This window comes from Acanthaster planci, linkage group LG01 (genome assembly GCF_054643075.1).
Source record: "Acanthaster planci isolate LZ-2023a linkage group LG01, COTS_SCS, whole genome shotgun sequence".
NCBI classification, from domain to species: domain Eukaryota; kingdom Metazoa; phylum Echinodermata; class Asteroidea; order Valvatida; family Acanthasteridae; genus Acanthaster; species Acanthaster planci.
This window is the reverse complement of record NC_141777.1, coordinates 10,574,316-10,595,207: the sequence shown is the minus strand read 5'-3', so window position 1 is coordinate 10,595,207 and position 20,892 is coordinate 10,574,316. Positions and strand designations below refer to the sequence as shown.

The 20,892-nt window shown below is 40.4% G+C and overlaps 2 protein-coding genes across 4 annotated transcripts in view; both read left to right on the top strand.

The window, feature by feature from the left end:
• The first annotated feature begins 2,712 nt into the window (after positions 1-2,712).
• Positions 2,713-18,224, top strand: LOC110981452 (phospholipase B1, membrane-associated-like). Its single transcript, XM_022239039.2, has 14 exons — positions 2,713-3,004; positions 6,076-6,173; positions 6,493-6,553; positions 7,661-7,719; positions 8,466-8,533; positions 9,148-9,191; positions 9,698-9,806; positions 10,238-10,433; positions 10,923-11,011; positions 12,590-12,659; positions 12,793-12,894; positions 13,957-14,052; positions 15,729-15,794; positions 16,388-18,224. Exons 1-14 carry the CDS (start codon positions 2,932-2,934, stop codon positions 16,703-16,705), a joined length of 1,449 nt encoding a protein of 482 aa, XP_022094731.2. The 5' UTR covers positions 2,713-2,931; the 3' UTR covers positions 16,706-18,224.
• A 1,374-nt stretch (positions 18,225-19,598) lies between these two features.
• LOC110981394 (kinesin-like protein KIF16B) overlaps positions 19,599-20,892 on the top strand; it is a 52,084-nt gene continuing 50,790 nt past the window's right edge. For all 3 annotated transcript variants that reach the window (XM_087137887.1, XM_087137881.1, XM_087137882.1), the window contains exon 1: positions 19,599-19,907. In XM_087137887.1, the coding sequence (XP_086994013.1) occupies positions 19,861-19,907 (47 nt within the window). In that variant the 5' untranslated portion in view covers positions 19,599-19,860. The remainder of the gene's footprint in view (positions 19,908-20,892) is intronic.

Sequence of the window (20,892 nt, the reverse complement as noted above, 5' to 3'; positions counted from 1 at the left end):
AGTGCCCATCTGATGCTTTCCTGGTCATTTTTGTTTTGGACGTTTATAATTGCTTTTTTGTCCCTCAAATACTTTGGTAGCGGGATATAAGTCGCGCCCACCGGGCTGTATTTAACCACATTGATGTAAAAAGCTTTTACTTTATCAAAGATCCAACCAGAACCTATTTGTGTATGAGCTTCCACGTCCTCAATCTGTTTTTCCCTCTGTTCAGCGAGTGCATTTTTCAAGACAGGTTTGGTTCCGACTAAATTATTTTCGCTTGGAAAGGGAAATACGCCAAATTCACTTTTTTCGGGTTTTTCCAATCTAAACTGCACTTTTAGAGTCGTTTGCAATTTGTACGAACCAATTTCTTTTAATTCTTCCAACGCTTTCTTCTCGATGAAAGTTTTGTAAAAATCAAAAAAGTGCACGAGGTCATATTCAAAGAAACGGGGTATCAATTCCCAATTGCGGTAGTTACCTTTAAAGCGCCTGACGTTTCTAATGTCGACTTCCGCAATTTCCTCGGGTTGAGTGTAAGCTTTAATCGCTTCAATAAAGTCCTGTTTAACATATCTGTCTTTGTTTGCAAAAGGAATATTATATTTTTGAACCGTTTTCAACAGCTGCCGATATGACTGACGCTGGAGGTACTTAAATTGTTTTTGGTCCATTCGTATTGCTTCAACGAGCTCGGGTTTGGTGTGAGATTTACGCTTGGGTGCCGGTAATGGGATGTTATACCGCTTGACAAAATCTTCTAAAAACGCCTTCTTAAATCGATTAAAGGTCGATAGTAGAGGTCGGTGTTGTGGGTTGCTCATGTCTCTATTTATATGTAGGTCTCTAAAATTTTTCTCAGTTTTCTATCGAGACAGCGACAGGAAGTCCCTTTTTTGTTTGTGAGTGATTGTTTGAGAGTGATTGTTTGTGCGATCGGCGCTGGTCACGAGTTGTTGACAGGAAAAGTGCGCCGGGGTCAAAAGGTAACTGGGAATCCCCGGCGCGGGTTGGGTGAAAGGGGATTTTGGCTCATAAGGTGTATATTTACCTGGTATTTTTAGAACCGATTTTTGGGGGTCGATGAGGTACCCAGGGAAAATTGTTAAAATCTGGAATTCCAGATTTTTAGGGGATTCCCCCGATTTTTTGAGTCGATGTACTACCCAGGGGTTTTGAGGAAACTGGGTGGAAAGGGTAGGTGCTCCAGAATCGGCTAATTCCTACTACTGCATTATCACCTGACTATGAGAACGAGAGTATATTGCGCTATCGCTGCAATGATAGGTTCTTGATTTGTGCTGACCTGATGCAGTTCTTGTCAGCGATTTTTTTTACATGAATACGGTTTATTTTCTTGAATTTGTACCCGACTTGGGCCATTTTATCTCTGTTTTTAACTCAAGGCCACAAAATAAAATTGTAACTTTCGTCTTCGACGATTACATCGACTTCCACTCATTGTTACAAAATCGCCGACACCACAAACTGACACTCGTTTGCAAGTGGAAGTTAGTTTGTGAAACTCAGTTTCAAGAACTAACAGTCGGTAAACAACACCAGCAAATAAAATCAAGGATGTCAAGCCTGTAAGGCTTTTAATTTTTTTTGTCCACAACATCAAGTCACATTCGCATTTTACGCCGTTGCAAGAACAAACACCCAAACTTGTTGCGGCAATACAGTGCAGACAAAAAAGCTTGGAAAAAATTGACATTTTGTCTTACGTACAGATTTAACTAAACGTCTTGGCACGGTATTTCATGGGCAATCTTTAGGGCCCTGCTCCCTTTTTCCCATTAGGGGGCTCTGGAAGCACGCAATGTAGGTCAAACTTAAGGCTCTTCTGATCTTGTTCACTTAGACAAGAGCAGATCAAGGGGGTACAAGGCGCCATTGCTCCCAAAACGGAGTCATAACTTTTTTTCAATGTAAAAAAATTGAGAGAGGGACGATTTTTTTCCTTTCAGGCTAGTAGCATGATGATTAATTTTCTGTCGTCTTTGAGACCCCAGAGTGAGGCGCTATTGGTGTCGTAGAACGTCAGAATTGGCACGTTCGCGGCAACGACCATTTTGTCTACTACTATTCAAGTTTGCCGAATAGCCGAAATGCCGCATTGCGTACATGTAGTTGGAGCACCGATCGAGCGATGATTTCCGTCTTGTATGTATCCTATAGGCTGGCTGATACTTCACACGAAAGCGAATAGGAACACGAATTTGTGAGGGCAGATCAAACATTCGCGTAATTGTAAAGTTCAACACATTGCAACTTAGGCAAAATTTAGCTTCAAATGTTTCGTGACGTCAAATTCGCCTCGCTTTTGCATTCGTGTGAAGTATGAACCGGCCTTAAATGTAGCACATCGCGCTGCAAATCATTTTCAGTCACCGTGTGCACAATCGTTTATCGCTCGTTCCAATGGTTTTTGAATTCCGGCATCAGAATTCCGCGCAGTGGCCCGATAAACCACCGTAAACCAGAGCGATTCTTTACTGTGCTTTCTGGCTTATCCGACGGTACCGTTCTGAACAGCTGCGTATGAAACTGCCCAGGCACACACAAGGAAATATGCGTTGTCCATTGCATCTATTTTCCACAAAACGAAAATGATCTCGTGCTTGGGAACCGGAGGTGCATATGCACAGAGTACAGTCTCGTGACGGGTGAAAAATCTTAAAATAGAACAGCGCTAAATATATTGAAGTACACTATGTAACCAGATCATTGTTTGTGCTTGAGGACTCATGCAGTCTGACCTGCCACACGTTGTTGTACAACAGGTTAGAAGAGTTGAAATATTGCCATTGGTACAAAGTTCAATAGAAGATCTGCCAGTATTTGACCGTATCATATGATTACATTAAGTTGTACCGCACAGATTGAAATCATTCGTACATGTAATTGTAATTGGGAAGAGACCGACGTTCGTTACCGACCAAGATGAGAATTTTTGGTCTTCAGTTGGCCGTCTTCTGCTTGGTCATCACAGCTTCGGTTGCTGACGAAATTGAAAGTAAGTTCCCCTCGTCTTTTGTTCATATTTTAGGACGATTTACTTTTACGGTATAAGGGGCTAACAGGTATAGGATTTCTGGTTCTACCCTATTCCATTCAAAGACTACGATAATTTCTGGAATGAACTGAAGGCAAGAACTTTACGCACGTTAAGCATGGTGCATGGGTCTCTTTAAAACACTTCATTTCGGAACAAGTATACGTTTTGAGCGTATTTATTTTAATTTGCGTTGCTTTTAAGATATATTTTGATGTAAACGTTTGTGCACAATATTTATAAAATATGTGAAGCCTATGTTACAATAATGGTCAGCAGATTTAAATCTGTTCCTTTTGTGGGAAAGTTGTTAAGGATTAGGCTTAGGTAGTCTATTTTGTCAATTTCACGAGCGGAAATTGTATGAGGGGAGGAGGTTGTTTACGGATCGTGGGCGTTTGGCAAAAATTTTCCGAATTATCTTGACCTTCCTCGTTGGGCACAGTCATGAAAAACGCTCAGATTGTTTTATGAACACATTTAAATCACCTGAGCTGTCAAAATTAAGCTGCAGTCTTTGGGACGATCAACACGCATGCACTACCTGGCATGTGGTAATACAGACCTCACATACGTGTAGCTATGTTGAGAATCATTCATTACAACAAGATGGCATGGGCATTTTTCTTTTACCATTTTACTATGTTCAAGTATGATGGGGAATGCACAGTCACTGAGATTCAAGTTTTCACTTTCACACTGTAACAGCTGAAGTCGACAGTTTGCAGTTAGAATTAGTCAAATTGTGATTTGATCTGGCAAACCCCACCTGGTGAAATTTATCTCTTTTGTGTTCTATGTATAAAATTTGTGGAAACCCCATGATGCTATCAAAACTATTCTGGAATGTCTATGACGGGAGTTACGCTGTCATGAAAATGGAAAATATTATAATTATTGTAAGAATGACAATTGAGATATTGATTTTCAAAAAAGGCAACACAGTTTTTATTGTGCGTCATGATTTTCCTAACATTTCAAAGACCATTTACCCATTTTCTTCAAATTATTAAATGGGCGACATGTGAAGAATTTTAGAAAATCATATCACAATTTAACATAACCATGAAGCGACTATTTCGATGACTGGCGCTCTCTAAATCTGCGCTCTCATTTTGAGTGTATTTAATTGTTTTGTTTCGTTTTTAGATGTCGATAACACGAAAGAGGGAGATGATGACACTTTTTATAACGCCATGAAGTATATCAAAATTTACATAATGAGACGGGAACCCACAGAGCAAGTCTGCGGTGTCTTGGCAATGGACTGTTCTGACACACCTGTGCAGAATAAAGTCTTGAGTCTTAATCTTTCGCTGTTTTCAATCATGGCATTTTGGTACCTGTTTGACTTTTCAAACTATGTCATTTCAGGCAGACGTTGATATTTGCACAACTGCCTTTTCTTGTGTGTTGCTGTTTTTATTTCTTTTTCTTTACTGACTCAATGTTGTGTAAGTACACCTTGCAATAAACCAATAAGCAACCTTTTCCCGGACTTTTTGGCGCACAATTTTGAACAGAAAATCCAAAAACTGAGCGACGTCTTCCTCTAATGACAACACGGCAACACGGGCCCTGAATCCCTTGGGTCAATTCTATAAGCTTTCAAAAAAAGTACCTTTCAGTACACTTTACACAAATGATGTCAAACATTTTTCACTCATTGAAAGAGAACATAAGTTGCACAAGTGTTAATTTGGGGGGGGGGCTTGTGCTAGTTGCCACGAAGACACTGAGAGCTCTCTGCTCAGCAGAAACTCACCCGCCCTTCGCTAACCACGAAAATTAGAGTGCGATGTAAATTTTTGCAACTTTTTCGCCACGTGAGACCGTAAGACAGTTGCCATGCTCAATTTAAAAAAGTTCAGGTGTGAGGCGGGGTTTAAAAAAGCAAAAGAACTCCTTCTTTTGATGTATCTATTAATTTCCCATCTTCATGAAAATCACTGCTCAAGCTTCTCTTTGAAAGGTTTAGCTCAAATGTTACTCTGGCAACTTGGAACTCTTATTATAGTTTAGTCATAAAGCCACGATTAGAATCCAAAAGTTGTCAAATAATCCATCAAAATCGATCTTACTTCATTTTGCAAAAACCTGTAAATGGCAAGACTTGCAATGAAGAGATAGATGACACGGAAAGCTAAGCTGAATCATCCACACGGGCCACGCAGATTGGCATACTTTGTAACATTATGCATTAACACTGCAGCTTATCTGAGTAATGTGTGTGGAAACGTGGTTATTTTTAGCTGAGGTTGAGTGTAACCTAATTTGAACTCAATTGACTAATAAAGTATTCTGATAAGTAATGATTCTGATACTGCGTCTTCGTTAACTTCCCTTGGACAGCTAAAGCAAAAGATAAGGAAAAGATAAACCAAGAGTTAGTTGCTCTTGACAAAATATTCAAGATGTGGGAACTCAATCTGGAAAACTGGGATCTTAGGTGCATGGTGACTGGTCAGTTCACGCTGTCTATAGCACTATATTAACAAACAGAGCTGTTTAAGTGAGAGAGTTGCAACACGAGTGTCTCAATTGTTGGAATCAAACTAGTGAATTTTGCCAGGCGCAGTTCCACCCCCCCCATAAAAATATGGATTTGCAGTAGCAAAAGTTAAAGGTGACGTTACGTGCCAAGAGTCTCCCCCCACCCTCCAAAAATGGCTCTGGAACTGCTCTTGGATTATGCATCACCGCACATGAACAGTTAGCACACAATATCTGCATGCTGTCCTGCACATAATAAACAACCATTTTGGTTCCAAAGTCTGTGGTTTGCGCAAGTCTCTCCATATACAGCTGGGCCCTAAATGTTCGCAAAAAAAAGATCGCCCCCTTGACCCTAAATATATACCCGTCATGTAGGAAATAAACACTTGACAGCAAAATCAGAACGAAGAAGAAAGGAAAAGAAGTGTCTCAAAAAGAAACTGTCATAACATTGTAAGCACGGGTCGATAGATCCCTGATTGGAATCTGGCCTGCATCTGCTGAGATTAATTTTGCCTCTTTTTTTGGAACTAAAGGTTTCTGGGATGAGTATGTCACACTTATAGAAACTCTGGATAAGTATGGATACGGAGATCCGTCACCAATTGACGAGCTCAACCGAAATTCGTCGAAAGTAAGTATGAGAGAATGTTGCTTTCTCAATACAAACTAGCCGGGGTTCAACCTGAAGGTGTTTCGTATATTGAGCGTGTTCTATCTCATAAAAATAAGCCAGCCCTTCAGCTTCAACTGTCGCCAAGTTATTTGTGTAGCATTTTAAGAGGACTTAAAGCGAAAGACCAATTCCAACACTTTTTGGTTTTTTTTCTAAATACGTATATTTAAATCTGAGGATTGGAGTAAGTTTTGAACTTTCTCGGTACAAAGCCGCCAATCCCGTTCTAAAGCCTGTAGTTTGTATTTTGTTTAACGCTTCCATTCTTGAAACTCAGATACCTGTGGATGCCAAATTCCACTGTGAGCCGTCAGTGTCACCCGTTAAACCGACTTCAGGTCAGACTAATTTTTCACTCTTTCGTGAATAAACAGGACAGATTTTTGTTTCTCATTCATTGTCGATTGCAAATAATGTGACCAATTTCAGATTAAATCTTGAGAATGTTCTCGACTTTTTGTAGGCAATGTAGGCGTCGAATGTATAGGGCCTGAAAGTTGACCCCTGACTGCGCACTTCCGGAACCCTTGGATACAATATGAATTATTCATACTTTTTCGTTCACTTACTTTTTAAAAAAAAAGCTTTGAAAAATACTAGTATATCAATTTATAGAAACTGAACAATTACCTAACCTCAAAGAGAAATATCACTACGAACATCTAATAAATGAAACACAGTGCACTAACAATGAACGTCCGTTGTTATTGCACCTTACTTCTTTTGTTACATGGTCATAGTGTATCGTGCCAAAAATTGACCCATCACTTCAAGAAAATCTAAAATACATGAAGAAAAGTGCATTGCAGATGCACGTCTTGTACGCAGATGAACATTTACGGTTCGAAATTTCATGGTAACCTGTCGGTAAATCATAAAAACAGATCCAAACATTTTACAGAATTTTGTAATTTGTTAGGTAATAAATTTAAAGCATTAATCTATATGTACTTTTAAGAAAGATGCTAATATTTTATTAAACCTTTGCTGACAAGAGCTGCGTCTTGTCAACTTAACGGAATCTAGAACCCATCAAGTGCAGGTAGATAAATCTTTGCAACGTTGTACAATCTCGTTTTCACGTTAGCACGGGCAGTGGAAACAAACGGGTGAACAAGGAAATTTAGATACGATACTGCTGGAAGTGAAAGGTCGTAAATGAAATTCGTTTTTTAATGATCTCCAGGTGACTTTTCCTCAATGTTACTTGAGGAAAACAAAGGTAAAGTTCCAACATGAGTGTTTCAAAAATTATCAAACGTGATTGGACGGCCCCATGTAAAATCCCTATAGGCAGACCGCGCAAGGGTTCCGGAAGCTCGCTACGTGACCTTTTACTTTCATGCTCTATTTTGTTTAACACTGTTAACTAGATTATCAACAGCTGCAATTATTCGTAATACTAACGTTAGTCGTCACTGCTTTTTTATTATTATTATTTTTAGTGAACAAATTGCGTCCTGGTGATTTCAACGTTGTTGCCGCCTTAGGAGACTCTCTTACAGTAAGTTTTTTGCCCAACAATGCATGTCTAGGCCTATGTTCCTACTTTTTAGATATACATGTAATACATGCTGGCCAAAAATAAATTATTTTCCTTATAGATGTAATATTTACGAATGCTAGTTCAGATGTTTACATTGAGCTAGTGGTCTTTCAAAATGACGCGCTCATTCGAGAACAAGGCACGCGTGCGAGTTGGCGTATGACCGCACTGATCTGAGGGTAGATCTTTGAAAACTGTGCGACATCTCTGCTTTACATGTCCGTGCTTTTCTTGACAACCGAGGGCGCTTTTGCGTGACTTCATTCCGCAAAGACACTGTTCAGAGCATACTCTTCAAATTACTGTGCATCCAAAATTAGTTCCAAAACATTGTCGCCTTCTAGCTTATGGCCATTTACTGACACGGAAAAATAAAATACTAAGGCCAGCTTGATATACTCAAAACTCCAGAAGTTTTTGTCCACAAATAATTGCAACGGTTTTTTTCCTGCAATGCCATGACAATTTTGCCAGTCGATATGTAAAGACTTACTAACAAAAAAGGCATGAAAATGCCCTGTCGCGAAAAGTAGCAAACCCAAAAATTGAAAATAAGGTATTGTTGTATTAATGAATGTACTGTACCTTGCTTTAGACCCTTTCAGCTGACCACAACGTGACCTTAATTTATATAAACCTTTCACAACTTCACCAACATTGTCCTACTATTGCATACTACTTATTGTATTTTTTACACATATTAGGCAGCCAATGGCGCCGGTGCAAAAACGCTCATTGGGGTTGCCATAGAGTACAGAGGCCTGTCAGCACCGTAAGTGAAAACAAAATAGACCCAACATTATCGGAAGTGGATTTGAAAATGACAAACTCCAATCAAAATGACACATGAAAGAAAAAAGTTTAAATACAGAAACTGAATTTGACGTCCAGTGTCCGACATGACTCGTGTCGAATAAGAAGACAATCCAATAACATCATCAGTTCCTAACCAAATGTTAAGTTCTTATACCTGTACTTTATTTAACTGCTATTGTCATATTAATTCCTCTTCATGCAGTCACTTGTGGGGCTATGTTGGTTGGCGTCAGAAGGATATTTTTATAGTGGGGGCAAACGTCTTTTTAGTGAGGAAATTTTAAGGGGGACACAGCACTCATCAGCTAAAAAACAAACAATAAAAGGCAGATGGGGGACAATTTTGGGAGATTTTTAAGCAGATTGATGATCTAAATCCCCTGTCACGTAGGCCTATTTTTTTTTCATTTCTTTCGCTATTCCCCTTTTTCCGTTTTATTTTTCACATTATTAAGGAATGGGGGAGCGCCACTTTGCCGCCTTGTGACACCAATGATTCTGTTGCTTGCACTTCTCATGCTAATATTTTTCCAGGTTTTATGAAACAATGCAATCTGTTTGATTTAACAGGATCGGGGGCGACCAGGACATATCCAGCGTCATTACAGTTCCCAGTGAGTTTGACAGATTCAGAGTGTTCATTCTTCTGAAAGTGCCACTTCAATGGGTACCCTTGCCAACGAACTATGGAAGAATCCCATACTTTATCTGCTCTCTATGTATTGAAGATGTCACGATTAGAGTTTCTTGATGCGCCCATAGGTTTACAATAAGTTATTGAAATTGTTGCATGTTATAAGTCGTACGATATTACCTATTACATATTGCCAGTCGTAAGATATTATAGAAATAAAGCTGTTGAAATTACTACTCATGGCCCTTTTAGCGCGGTCACTCATCCTCTTCAATTCTCAAGATACCACATCTCCACAGTCTGTCCCGGACTTTGTCAGGTATTGTGAATATTTCTAGAGAATTGAGTGAGCTTAAAATCGGTTCTATTCCAAGCATTCTGTTAGTTGACTTGCTGTCGTTTTTGCCAATGCAGAGGGATGTCAAGCTGACTTTGTTCTGTTCTTGTTGATGTTTAATTATTTTTACTTCATTTTATCCTCAACAGATATTCTGAAAGTGTATAACAAGTATATATACGGCTATTCCACGGGTACAGGAGGCGTGGACAATCCGAGGTCTCGGCTGAACGTGGCAAAGCCGGGAGCTATTGCAGAGTAAGTCATTGAAAGCTGCTCTAATCGGTCATGACGGATGGACATCAGTTAACTATTTCATCCCAGCCAGTGATATAGAGAACAAAATGACTGAAAATTATATCTGTAAACTGTGTATAAACCACATTTTGTGGAGACGCGACACAACTGGAGAAAAACTATATAGCGTTATGCAGATTCTTTCATTAAAAGTCTCTGCACAATTTTACTTCCAGTTTCACCGCTCAAAAGTTTAATTTTGATGGGTATGAGTCTGTCTTTTTGACCTATATTTCATACCTGTAATGATAAAACAATTAAAAGCTTTCCACTTAAGCGCAAGAAATCTTTGCTAAAACATGTGATGTTATGGTCAACCTAAACATAAGCATTTTTTAATGTCCATTTTACTTACAACTTGGCTCGTCATTAATTTTTTTGTGTGTGCATAGAGACATGCCGGGTCAGGCTAGGAAGCTGATTGAGCGCATGCATAGTGATGCATTTGTCGATATAGATAACGACTGGAAGCTGGTGACCCTGTTCATTGGCGGGAACGACCTGTGTCGACAATGCAAAAATCCCGAACGTTTCTCGCCAGAGAACTACGTGGCCAATGTGGAAGAGGCCATACAGATTTTGTCTGAGGTGAGGTTGGGCAGATATTATCTATTCACTGCGCTCGCCCAAAACAGGTGGTGTTAACAATAGTGACGGCTGATAGCCACCATTTCACTTATGAGGTTATGTCTAAGACGGCGTATAGGTGTGTAGAAGTGAAGAAGAATAATTGTGCCCGGAAATGGGCCCCGAGGAGGACCAAAAGAGGGCGCCATTTTCCTAGCAACAGAGCCCCTTTGGTCAGACATGCACTACACTAGTTCACAAACGACCATAACAAGCACGCGTTACAGGCGCGTTGCTATGTACCAGCAAAATGAACACTCCTGACATGTGGCTCTTTTCAACCGAATAGAGGTTCTTCTGCTCAAAGCGGATACCAAGAAAATTTGGGAACTAGTTTAAGGAACATCGTATTGTGGTGAATGTGGAAATCTGCAAAGAGAAACAACATCTTTACTAAATAGACCTGATGTCTCTTTCCTGCTCTTTCCTGTGATCTTCCCTTCCTCTCAGATTCCCCGGATGTTTGTCAATGTCGTTGGCATACTGGAGGCGTGGCGTGTAGCCGAGATTAAAGGATTTGTCTGTGATGTTTTACACCAGTAAGTTTCCCGGCAGAAACCCCAGGCATTAATCTTACATCACCGAAGCAAGTCATTTTAAAATTATTTTTTCTCCATTTTTTTCTTAAATTTACACAGTATGACGTGACTGTGGTACCTTTCCAAGCAGAGTACACTGTAGATATTACCAAGGAAGAAATGTTGGCCGATTTTTTTCTCTCGGGATTGTTCTCTACATCCGCGTCACGGGGGAAGAAAGCAGGTGTAAACCCCCATCCCTGGAGGAAGAATAAAATAAAAGTTTCAAGAGCGAGAGAAATGAAAAAGAGGAAATGGGGTGGAAATTACCAATTTGATGCCAAAATACCTTGGAAGTGACCGCTGTCTGCCATTCATAATTTATCAGTTTGCTGCTGATGATTGCTTTGCCCCCCCCCGAAAAAAAATCCCACCCCTTTGATAAAATGCTGGCGGCGCCCTTGCACCTGATGTACTCTTTCTTCTAAGATGAGGTCATAGAGTTACATTTTAAAATGTAAAATGATAGTACTGGCTCCTGCTTTTGTAAGGCCAGGTTGATGACCCGTTGATAAGCTGCCATAGATAACAGTGATAAACACATGTTTCAAAACATCAGGAAAAATACGCACAGGTTTCTCAGGTGTTCAAGACACATATCCAATTTACGCTCGCTTCCTCATCTTTTATTTTTCCTTTGATTTTCACATGCTTAACTGATAAATTTTGAAGATATTTCTTTCCAGTGATAATCATCCCTCAAAACGGTCATGAGGGAGGCCTACACTCTATTGCAAAAATAGAGCGATTTGGGAGCCCCGTTTGGTCCGATACTTTCAGGATTACAAGCTGATAATCCTACTGGCAGATTACATTTTCCTTAAAAATCATCCGGTCCACGTGCAAGGGAATCACAGAATTTGACAGCATTCAAAATCGTGATTCGGTCCTCGCAGGCAATTTTTGGCACATTGACTAGCCTGGAGCTGTTCGTGACTGTATAGCCATTCTAGATCATTAGAACCCTATTCCGCAACACAGTAACGGGTTCAGCATGGAACCCCCATTCCTGTGAAAAATGAAGGCAAAATGCTGTTTCAAAATGGGACGATATAAAGGTTTTGAAATATGTTGTTGGTAACACAAAGCAAAACTGTTCCGTGTTGCCTGCGCAATTTGTCCTTCGTTATTATGAGTGGGTCACACATCGCTCGCGCCATCAGCCGCCCCTGTAAGGACTCAAATCTTTAAATTATTCTGACAAATCACCCCTTACTCTTTTTGGCAAATCTTAGGAGGAAAACTTGACACTCCGTTCAAATTGAAGGACAAATGCCAAATAAGGATACTGACAGACTCTTTGCAAGCCATGACTTCGGCATGTCGGACACTTTGGAAAGGGCGTACATTAATTCTTAACTTTGAACCAGGGAACTAAATGCATGCAGAGTATATGCCAAAGTTTCACTTGGAAGTGGTTGAAATGAGGAAGATATTTCACCTAGATTTCTCAGTTTACGAACTGTAGTTTCAATGGAATCAAAGAAAAATCATTTTAAAGTTCTTAAGTCCACTTGCATTTTTTTCTCATGCCTTTAGAGTTCTTTGCCCTTGTGGAATGAGTGCAAGCGGACGAACGATGATGAAAAAAGCGACAGAACAGTATCAGGTAAGAAACCCACTTCATAATGTAAAACACCAAACGAAGACAAAATGAGCCAAAGAGTTATTATTATCTGTCATATTTTCTTTGCCTGAACTCATCACTGCACAGTGATTTGCGTGTTTCATCATTCCCACAGACTCTGTTGCAAGATAGCATAAACAGCGGTAAATTCGACCGAGATGATTTTGCCGCCGTCTTCCAACCGTTTTTCCTGGACACACTTCTACCGCGACATCCGGTAGGGTACAGCATCCTCAGAACAAACTGAATCTTGTGCTCTTAGAGGGAAACGCAAACGGGCCAGTGTTACCAAAATTAATACACCTTTAATAGTACATGTTTTGGACGGGCATAAAATATGAATTTATCTAATTGTTTCAATGAAATTTGGCACCATGTACATGAAATGCGACGCGCCCAGTGGCGTAGGCCTAAATGCGGAAATGTTAATTTGCTTTCGTCGCAACCTTGGCAAAAAATGTATGTAACTCCCGTGTTTCCCTTCAGAAATGAAATAATCGAACCTTCAAAGGTGACATCAATGATCAGTGTCGTAAATTGGGGGGATGGGGAAAGATGGGGAATGACTTGCCCGACCATGGACATTTGAAAAGGGGGGGGGCTGACGTCATATGACATTATATAGCGGGCTATGTTCATGACACAGATGTACATCTGTAAAGTACATTTATGCAGAATCTTACATCAGAATGGCATATTATGGCTTTTGTTATTGTTTTCCCTTTGTGAGTAATACTGAATGCATCTTACTTGTTTGGACGTCCGAAAAATTCTTCAAAATCGGCTTTAATTTTTTGCTCACCACAAAAAGCGGGGGATATATACCCTCATCCACTACGGGATTTACACCCATGTCAATTATGCATCATTCTTTTCGACTTTTTCAAATTGTCTTATTTGACAGGTCATCATTCCAAACCAAAAACATTACCGTATCGAAGATATTGTACAATGACAATGTGGAACCGGAAATTTGCCATCGCTAGGGCAAGAGGGTTGCCCCCCCCCAAAAAAAACGAAAAAATAAACAAAAGAGGAAGAAATGAATACAAATTAAAGACATATGAAACGGGATGAAAATCACTGTTTGCTTGAAAAGGATAAAAAATGCTCAAAGTGTACCCCGTCTCTCTGTTAATTGTTTATCCGTTCTGAGCTGATGAATGCTTCCCCAACCTGGAAATCTCCTCAAAATATAGTGGTCCCCCCCAAAAAAATATTCTGGCCATGCCCACGCCTTTTCATGATGTTATACCAGTGCTGTGGTTTTACTCTTCAGGACGGCACCCCTGACCTTTCGTTCTTCGCTCCAGATTGCTTCCACTTTAGCCAAAAGGCCCATGGTGCCCAGGCTATTGCTACCTGGAATAACATGGTGAGTAAGCTCAGTGGCTTGCCTCAAAATGCAGGTCGTTGACATAGGAGACCTGCACAGAAATCAAAATTGCGATGAGGCGGCAACTTCACTTCACTGATTCTCTTGCTATTAATTTTTTTCTTGAACGAGCAGTGGATATTTCATTTCCAACTTTTGTTTTACGATTACAAAGGGATATTTCACTGTCTTTTGGTTTTTATACCCACTGTTATTCCATATTAATCAGAAAAACTGCGATGTCATCCCAGGAAGACAGCTTCCATGTTACATTGGTTTGTACGCAGACGTTCTACATATTTGTAGATTTTGCTGGACTCAATTTTCTCTTTTTTACTGATTGAATGTTGTTTATATGCATAGCAGTATTAAAGCAAGCATCAATCCCTCTCTCAGAAATGATTCCAGTAAGTAAATTCTCTTGGTTAACAGAAAAACCTATGTATACTGAACCATGTCTTCCCAAGATGACTTCACAGCATCAGCGCCCTCAGTTGTACAGAAAAGCATGGATGATTTTAGAGCATTTTCAGTGCATTTAACCAAATACGAATGGAAACAGATTCTTCATACATTGAATTATGACGAAGAAAATTCATCGCAGCTACCACTATGAAGAAGAAAGAGCACGATAGTTTATCAGCTACTGATCACTCATAACATTGTTGGAGCATCTATTTGTTTCATTAATATGAACCAAGGAAAATCCTATGGAATGAGTTCGGGTAGCTTGTTCTCGTATGTTCACGAACAGCTTGATTGTTGTTCTTGGGTCGGCCGCTCGAACGCCGGGAACGTACAATTCGTTATCACTTGTAGTTAGTGACAGGCAACATGCAACATGGTGTCGTCCATGTACATTATTCGAGAGTTAATGCTTGGATAACTGGGCCGAATTCTTTTCTATTTAAGCAGGAACATTCATTTCTGTGTTATGGAATACAATTGGTGTTAATTTTGCAAAACTTTTTTGTCTCCGACTTAGTAAGCCATCTCTCTATTTTTGCAACTGTTCAAAATCTAAATCTCACGAGTTTTTCCGCGTGTTCCTATATAACCCTGACGAAGAAATGGTGTGTGATCCTGTACCGAGAACAGTGTTCTTGAGTCGTGTTCCCGCCGTTCGAGCGCGAGAACAAGAAACCCATGTCAAGAACAGGCCGCCCAAACTCGACCCTGGAGACTTCATGTACATATGGAGGCAACGTGAACCGGTATATCCATTTATCAGCAAGATGGAATATTCGGTTTGCCGATGATGCCTTGCCGCAGTACGTGTCAAGACGATAGGTATTCGTGTCATATAATTAAAAATCAAACAATTAGATAGCGTCCAATTCTCTAGACATGGTGAAGTTGTGTTCAGTCATGGGACTTTACCCACTAACTACATAACTCCTTTTCATAAGTAAGGTTGTGCCTTTCATTGCTATTATGGGGACCATGTGGAATAATGGAGCATGGAAGAAAGTTAAAAGAAATAAACATATGTGGGTATATGTAATATCCAACTGTCGGCCTATATCGGCCACGCACATTTCGATAGCAGCTATTGTGTCTCATTAATAACGCATCCTTTTCCAGGTGTTCTGCCTGTTTTCGATGTTTTCAAGACTGCCTCATTGGATACGAATAAATTGCGCCAGAAACTAATCATCGATCATTTCTTTACATAGATCAAACCAGTAGGCTCCAAAGACAGAAGTTGGACGCCTGGAGAGAACGTTCGATGTCCATCAGAGGTATTGAGCTTGGAAAGTCCATCTGTTTAGAAAATCTGCTTAAAATGAGTGTTGTGCTCCAGACTTGTCACAAGTCCTGTCATAAGACCAGTTATAAGAATGGGTAGTGGAAGAGTGACAAAAGAATGCTTTTGTCACGGTGCATTTGAAAACTTTATGACTTGGTAACGATCCAGAGTTGTTATGGACTTGCAATGCGCTCAACCACAACACTACAATGATTGCTCGAACTCTGTATCGAAACAGATGTAATGGAGGTACCGAAGACCCTCACAACCTTTGTCGAAATATCACATCAACCGCCCCGGTTAACGAACACTGGGCGGGTCACTTTAAATATAAAATATGCACTTTAATAATCAGACATACAATCTACGTCTTTTTAATTGCGCAATTCTGGCAAAACGCCTATATTTAAAGGAAGAATACTTGCCATCGATTCTCAGTTTTTCATAGTTTCAGTTCAGAATGTGATCGTGACATTTCTCTCCCTTAGCAAAGCTGTGATGTAAAGGTACATTGAGCGGGAAAAGGTTGAGATACATTTTGTTAGCTGTGCTGAAGGTCGGCATTTTTCTCGCAATTTCTTGCAGGACTTTCCTTACTTTTACACGAATATGAACAGCAAGCCTTCTTGGAAAAACCCGGGAAATGAAGATCAGAACCAAGACCAGGACCAGTCCGACCAACAGCAGAATCCAGACCAGAATCAAGGCCAGCAGCCAAATAAACCACCAGCGGGCGATGAGGGCGGGCTTGCTGGGGGAGTTGTTGCCCTCATTGTCGTATCGGTTTTGGTTCTACTGGGAGGCGTGTCTTACCTCGTATACAGGCAAAAGACTGGATCTAAAAGATTCTATCAGCAGATACAAGGGGAAGGTGCCCAAGCGGTTCACGAATCAGTTTTTTAAAGATGCACAAAAACACCAAATGAAATCCGGCCCTCTAAACGACAGGCTGAATATATAACCACGGCAAGAGATTTTTTTGTGCCAACAAAGTACCAAGTAGGCCTAAGAGCGATCTTTGGGACTGATTCCTTGAGACATGAAATGATTTACTTTGCTGCTGGGATCCTTTATCATCAAATTAATGCATTTAAGTGTGAATTCAGAATTCACACAGTGAATCTAAGCCCGCCCCAAGGGGTTGGTTGAATGCTGTAAAATGAGCAAAGCCTACAGACATGAATATGGTTGCATAGAACTTATGATGTGTAATCGTTGCCTGCTCAACAAGTTCAGTACTAGTTTCCACTCACCACGGGTCCAGGAAATACTAATCAGCGATGAATTTCGCACTGGGACATCGATCGTGTTCTTTTTGTATTGCTTGATCTGTCGCACACGACTCGACAAAACAGACAAAGTATAATTTAGGATGAGTATTTCTCAGGAACTGACTGTGCTGCATTATTTACTGAAAACAAATGATTCCTTTTTTTTTTTATCTGCTCGAAAAAGATTTTTCTCCTCTCTACAGAAATCTTGTTTCGGATCCGCGTTTAGTTATTTCTGACGGTGAGCTTTGTCAACGGGTAGTGTGTTGGTAGAACTGACCTCAATCGGTCCTGTTGAATCGAAAGCGACCTTTTATATTTTGGCACCTGAGAATAAATGTGGAAACACTGAAATAAGAATTCATTACAAATTGATGTCATATATGTTAACGAAGAAGAATTGAACATCGAAGAAAATTTATATCTCAGCAATTTAAGCCATATCATTATACAAATGAAAAAGAGGTGTGCAACCTAAACTAGCTTCCTGGTAACACAAATTGAAATGACTTCCCTGTGCATGAGGTCTATTGAGCGTTTTGTTGTGCTGTTTCCCCGTGCATGTTGGCCTAGATGTTCATATAAGATAATATGTAGTGTGAATCAATAACCAGAATTAGAAACCAATACTGCGATGGAGCAAAGCTCGTGGATAGGTGGTACTTCGACCAGTAGGGTGTCTTGATTTGCCAAAAGCACGCGCGCGTCAAGCTGAAGAATGTTCGTGTGGATGCAATGCATAGCGTCTATACACCCGCTTCAGGCAGGCGTTCTGGGGTTGCGTCGAACCAAATAGGATAAAGAGCGACTCCGGTCAACTCGAATTTCGGTTAAGACGGACGAATTTAATACACACATTTGCACTGGGTTCGGCCATGAAAAGAGTAAAGTCTGAAGCCAAGTCGCTCTGGTGTAGTTCCGAGAGCCTTCAAGTGTCGATCTTGCCCTGCTAGCATTCCTGCGTGCATATAAATACTCACATTTTGTGAGCCCTCGTTTTGCATAAATTGTACTGTCATTCTTTGATACCAGAAATGTTATAAATATGTATATCTTGTAGCTTTATCATGTTTTTCCAATTTTAATTAAGAAATAAATACAAAATATACCGTATAATGCGCAAAAGAGGGTGAATAAAGTAAAATCGTTTAGTTTTGTCTTTGCGTTCGGTTCTTCAAAAGTCAAGTTAAATTGCTTTGAATTTTATATTACTTTGTAGGTATGATCTCAATCCAAACTGTTTGTGCCAATTTTTAAGGCCTCAAACAACTGTTATAGCAAAGATACAGCTTCGCAGCGGTGACTCGTTTGTGTGATCAGGTCGCGCAAAATCTTGCCGTTGTCTTTTATTCCACATTTTAATTTTCCAAACCGAGATTCAGTTTCATTCGTGTGTCTAAGCCATCACTTTAACAAATAAACGGGTAGAGGACTGACGTAGTACTGTGTTGAAATAATACCAGGGGATCTGGCTACATGCACCCCACGGGGGCTCCAATATTTTTGGTGGAATTGATTTATTCAAGTTTATTTGCCACATTTCAATTATTTGACACAGGACTTGCTTATGATAAATGATCAAAGACGTAAGCAATGTCCCAAAGATCTCCAATATCTCTACAGCCTAGTGGAGGTTTTGTGCATCTGTCAGTTCCCTACCCCTTTCCAAGTCCCCCTGGGTATTTCTATGGGGGATCATGGTCACGATTTGCAAGCCCGGGGTCGGGGGGCGGGCTAAGCCACTTTTCAATTTTTTTTACCAATGACACGCTGCAAAGAGGAAGGGCTGCCCGAGACCCAGGGATGGGCATTTGTTATTTTATAAGTGTTGATCCTATTCAAGGACCTGGAGAGGTTTGGGGAAACTATCGACAGGTGCATGCCTGCATGGTAAAACTTTCGGCTTATGTTTGGTTAGCGGACCGATGTTTACGTGGCGAAGGTTGGGCTGTGGCGACGCGAAGGGGTGCATTCCACCAAATGGTTGCATTTCTGCGCGCGAGCTCATTAATATTTTGTGATCTCACAGAATTTTTACAATAAGACAGGCCATAATCAGGAGCGATGGTAGAAATATATCTATAAATCCCGAATTTGGGACTGATAGTTTCCAGTTCGGGGTGTTTCTTTCACAAAAAGCTCAAAATTGCGGTCCTATTTTGGATAGAGCAGGCCGGCGGCTACATTCAGAGTTGAGCACATAGTTTTACTACTGCTTTGGGAATATCTTCAGGGGATGCGAATTTTAAAAAAGATTCACGGCTAACCTCAATAAAATTGAAAAGAAAAGTGATCTTCTGGCCATTATCTTGAATTTCCAGTGAAAAAAAAGGAGGCCAACCTCTTCCCGAGAGTCACCAGGCGGCGCCATTTCGGTCTGATTTTGCACTGTTTTCTATGGGCGCGTATTTGTGTAGTGCAAACTGGGAAGACCGACATACAACCGTGTAAGTGACATGTGACACAGCGCCCTCTTTAGTCTCGAAATAACTAGCACACTGTTTATTGCAGGTGTGCATGCACACAAGATGTTTATAATTTAGGCCCTAGTACTTGTGGAACAGGTCGTGGCCCTGAAAACATGCGGTGCAGATTTCTGCGGTTTTTCGCACATTTTCTTTGTTTTATATTGCCGTGAGCAGTTTCAATGAACATGGAACCAGGATAGAATACCGTGAAGCTTTTGTGCTACAGGACATCGTAGAAAGTGCTGATTTTTTTCTGGATTTTCCCAAGAATCGAGTCACCGGATACTATTCTCAGGCCTACTGACTGCCATCACTGGTCATGGCTTCGGTGAAAGTTGCAGTTCGCGTGCGGCCGATCAATCAAAGGTACAGTAGGGCTAGGCATTGTACCGGTAGGCCTTACATGTACACTGTACATAAATCATATTCATACATGTAGGCCTAAGCTCCCAATAACAATATTGAAAATCTTGCTGAAAGATTAACAATTCCTTATATGGACGCCACTAAGGTTTCCCTGCAGTTATCTATCATTAAAATGAAATACCGGTTATATACGTTGTAAAAAGTCAAATTTAGCATGTTTAGCACTTGAAAATAAGGAGGTAGGGCCAGCATTCAGAACACACTGAGGCCAAGGCTCTACCACTTTTAGTACCAGTCTCATAGAGTTTATCATGTGTTTGATGTTTATGCACAAGCAGCATTCGTATAGGATTCTTTCAGATTTTGCTCTGTTTATATTATTGATATGTATGTAATGTAGATCCCTACATGTTTGTATATATGTACTTGTTTAGCACAATTGGCAGATCTGCATGGTTCCCTGATTGCCCTGCTCAGTGTTTACATGTAGGCCTACGCCCCTCTTTAAACCAGTCTTCTACAGCTGTGAACTTGGCGAATTAGAAAGGAAAGAAAAGGAAATTTTGGTGATAGCCAAATTGCCCACAAATTGTGGAATAAGATCCACTGATCATGCAAAGATTGAGCAATCCTGCAAATGTCTACCAATTGTACCCAACGTGGTGTAGGCCTACATGTACACTGATAGGTCTACATGTACACTGATAGGTCTACATGTACACTGATAGGTCTACATGTACACTGATAGGTCTACATGTACACTGATAGGTCTACATGTACACTGATGGGTCTACATGTACACTGATGGGCCTACATGTACACTGATAGGTCTACATGTACACTGATGGGCCTACATGTACACTGATAGGTCTACATGTACACTGATAGGTCTACATGTACACTGATGGGTCTACATGTACACTGATAGGTCTACATGTACACTGATAGGTCTACATGTACACTGATAGGTCTACATGTACACTGA